The sequence below is a fragment of the Seriola lalandi genome, unplaced genomic scaffold (genome assembly GCF_002814215.2).
Source record: "Seriola lalandi dorsalis isolate HSWRI2012SDOR001 ecotype SW California unplaced genomic scaffold, Sedor1 jcf7180002054265, whole genome shotgun sequence".
Lineage (NCBI taxonomy): Eukaryota > Metazoa > Chordata > Actinopteri > Carangiformes > Carangidae > Seriola > Seriola lalandi.
In genome coordinates this window covers 11,970-15,901 of record NW_019524818.1, presented here as the reverse complement: position 1 = coordinate 15,901, position 3,932 = coordinate 11,970, and the positions used below count along the sequence as shown (strand labels likewise).

Sequence of the window (3,932 nt, the reverse complement as noted above, 5' to 3'; positions counted from 1 at the left end):
GGAAGCAGCTAGATAATGTGTGTAAAGAGTAAAAAGTTTGAGCGGAGGTCAGAGGATATAATAATGATCCTCCCAATGTTTCACCTGATCACAGCAGTGATGTTTTCCTCAGACGCTGGTGGAGACCAAAGCAGAGCTGAAAGACAGACTCCACGACTCTGACGCACAGTAGCTCAATACATTTTCATTTTCAATAAATTTAATTATAATTTTAATAAAGTAGTGTAGAAAAGAATAAATTTAAGGTCATTGTACTTCACTTGAGTGACTGCAGGTGTTACGCTCTCAGGTTGTTCGTCCGTCCGTCTCGCTAACGCCTCAAGGGAATTTCTTCAAGTTTGGCACAAAAATTCACTTGGACTGGATTAGATCTTGGCAGTCAAAGGTCAAAGGTCACGGTGACCTTGAATTCTTGTGAACGAGAAACATAGAAAACTAGGTGTCTGAACTGTTTCTGTACATTTACCTCAGCGGGAGTTTTAATGCAGGACTAATAGAGTAATGGAGTATTTTTACATTGTGATCTTGGTATTTTTACTGAAGTAAAGGACCTGAATACTTCTTCCAGCACTGCTGATGGGATGGGGATGTTGCTGTATCTGCTGGACGTGTTGACAGGCAGCAGTTTGAGCACCAGGTTAAAATTTTCTTAAAAAGCTTAAATCTTAAAAAGCTCGTCGTGGAGTTTTTTTGCCCCCAAGTGGTAAAAAAGTTGATTATTGCAAATTTTTTTTTTTTCACTTACATACTTGATGTTCTGTTGCACAACGAGGAAAATGAAAGATCACAGTGTGTTCATGATCAGACGTCGCCCTTAGAGCATCAAAGCGTCGATCTCACAGAGATTCACTCCAGTTTCTGAACTTCACTTAAGATGGCGAAGGATTCCCTCAAGAGGAAGCGCAAAGAGGAAACTCACGAGAGCTTGTTGAAACCACAGAGTCTTAGACTGTGTGTATGTGTGTGTGTGTGTGTGTGTGTGTGTGTGTGTGTGTGTGTGTGTCTGTCTGAGGGAGGGAAACAACGCAGCGCTCATCACGTCATCACTAAATAAATAAAAGCAGTTTTCTAGATTTTGAATGTGACGCTTTGATTTAACATCAGAATCAATGATCAGTGTGTTTACGTTGAATTTTGTTTGCGTGTGTTGTTCCTCTTTTGCCATTAGTCGTCTTGTGAAAACATTTTGCTGACACATGCAGCACTCAGGGCTTAAACATGGCTGAGGATGTGCAGCATTAGACCACAGTCTTTGAGGTCTGATGCAGCTGGCGTTCAGACTAAACTTTACAAAGTCAGTCAAAATACATCCTGTTGGATTCAACCACGAGAAACACATATTTTACAGTATCTGTTGTTTTCTGTGCACGCAGCAGATTACAGTACATGACAGATTCACTATATGCCCAGAGACCTAGAGACTGTTCTTGCGGGTTTATTGGTGTTTTAATGAATTCAAATCAGAGTTGAATCCCCTTAACAAATCTGAATCTCATCAGGTTTACCTTTCGACGTTTGCAAGAACCTAAAGGCTAAATTAGCTTTAGCTTAAAGGTGTTTAAACATCTTTTGTTGCCAGAGGAGACAAACAAAAGATCTGTAGTAATATATGAAATGTTAAAGCTCCATATTTTCTTCTTCTGTGTTTTATTTGAAGTGTTGATCCATCAGAAGATATAAAAACCAATCAGAAGAGAGGAGGCTCTGAGCCTCTCTTCTGATTGGCTGACTGTTTTCTGAGTGACACAATAAAAATACAGCAGATTTCAGGTAAAAACACTCAGAGAAACCAAATCCTGCAAGGTTTGGATGGTGGGTCCAGGTGGGCGGGGCTTGGTGACTGCTTTGTTGTGACATCACAAAGTTCCAGAAGTCCTGACGGCTGGTTTTAAGGCTCAGTTTCTGAATACAGGCTGTGTGCATTTCTCTGTGGACTGAGGCTTTGATACTTTCACAGTATTAATATAGAAGCTAGAGCTGATCTATAATCACACTACACATGGACACAGACCTTTACACTTGTAGGTAAATGGCTCAAAGAGGAACTTGTTTCCCAGTTACGTGATTCATGGCGTCAACAACCTTCTTCCAGAATCTCTGTTGTCCCAGAAACAGTGAATACATTTTGTCATGCGTGTATTTTAGACAGATATCTGGAGCATCAGGGAACAGGTGAATAAACCTGTTCTCCATGTTTCTTGTGTTTCTGTCTTTCAGTCCAGCATTGTGGTGGAGGTCCCTCCGTACAGTAAGAAGACATCCGGTCCGGTCCAAGTCCAGTTCTACGTCTCAAACGGGAAGAGGAAAAGGAGTCTAACGCAAAGCTTCACCTTCCTGCCTGGAGTCAGACGTCACCTCCCTCCTCCTCCTCCTGCTGCTGGGGCACAGCTGGTCAAACAGGAGCGCTGGGAGCTGGACCACATCTCCCACAATCCACCTGGATTCAGCCCAGATTTGTCTTATTACGATTCCTGTGACCTCCCAGTGCACTGTGGTCCTCCTTCCCAGAACACACCTTGTTTCCATCATCCTCCTCCTTCCTCTGTCCCCCTTCAAACGTCCTTGATGTTTCCTCACAGCTCCTCCATCCGGCGTCACGCCTCCTCCTCCATGTCTTCTCAGATCTCCTCGGCCCCCCTTCAGACCTTGATTCCTCTTCAGACTTCCATCATGCCTCCTCAGACCTTCACCATCCCCCCTCAGATCTCCTCGCTGCCTCCCCAGGCCTCCTCTGTCCCCCTTCAAACCTTCACCATCCCCCCGCAGACCTCCTCGCTGCCTCCCCAGGCCTCCTCTGTCCCCCTTCAAACCTTCACCATCCCCCCGCAGACCTCCTCGATCTCCCCGCAGACCTCCTCGCTGCCTCCCCAGACCTCCTCTGTCCCCCTTCAAACCTTTACCATCCCCCCACAGACCTCCTCGCTGCCTCCCCAGGCCTTCTCTGTCCCACTTCAAACTTTCACAATGCCCCCGCAGACCTCCTCGATCCCCCCGCAGTCCTCTTCGCTGCCTCCCCAGACCTCCCCTGTTGGACCTCAGAGGGAACAGTCTCCATCTCTGAGTTCCAGTAGAAACTTCGTGACCCCCGCTGGTCCCCAGAAGGACTCTCTGCTCTCCAGCCCAGGAGAGGTGCTGAGTATCAAGCAGGAGCCTGAAGACCAGCCAAACCTGGGATCCTTGGGCCTCCAGGAGATCACACTGGATGATGGTAGGAAGCTGGGTGTATTCCTTCATTAACAGTTCACCCTGTGGGCTTGAACGGGGGCTCTGACAGGTTTGTAGCTTACTTCTCATGGAGGTCAGCAGCTGTAGTCAGCTTGGACTCACGGCAGGGAACAACAGACAATGATAGATGTCCGGATTTACAGGTTTCTTAAACGCACCCTGCAGCATGACCCAGTCCTCCACTGTTGTTCTGTAGATTCTGGTCTCTTGCAACAGGAAGTACTACAGGAAGTACTTTTACTGTGATACTGTAACTACAGGAAGTACTTTTACAGTGATACTGTAACTACAGGAAGTACTTTTACTATGATACTGACTGCAGTAAGTACTTTTACTGTGATACTTTATCTACAGGAAGTACATTTACTTCAACAGTGTTTTTCTGATACTGTGCTTTTACTTTGGTAGGTTTTGAATGCAGGACTACCATTGGTCCAGACTGGCCTGACCCCCATACAAAGAGGCTTTGTTGGTCTGTCAGAGGATCAGTAGGAAACTTTTCACAACAATGAAGTGGTTTCGGTTCATGGAGAAAAAAAAACAACAACAATCACGTCTAAAAATATTTAATCAGACTTGTGATCTGGATCAGAACCAGATCTGGTTCTGATCCAGATCTGCACTGACTGGTTGTTCTGTGTGTTTATGCTGTGCAGCTGAGTGGCTGCCGGTCTCGCTGTGTGTGTGTGTGTGTGTGTGTGTGTGTG

At 45.7% G+C, this 3,932-nt stretch overlaps 1 protein-coding gene across 1 annotated transcript in view; it reads left to right on the top strand.

The window, feature by feature from the left end:
- The window catches only part of LOC111654253 (nuclear factor of activated T-cells, cytoplasmic 3-like), an 11,542-nt gene extending 7,616 nt beyond the window's left edge, over positions 1–3,926 (top strand). The window contains exons 8-9 of the mRNA XM_023405191.2: positions 2,218–3,208; positions 3,634–3,926. Coding sequence (XP_023260959.2) covers positions 2,218–3,208; positions 3,634–3,737 — 1,095 coding nt within the window. The 3' untranslated portion in view covers positions 3,738–3,926. The remainder of the gene's footprint in view (positions 1–2,217; positions 3,209–3,633) is intronic.
- The last annotated feature ends 6 nt before the right edge of the window (positions 3,927–3,932 follow it).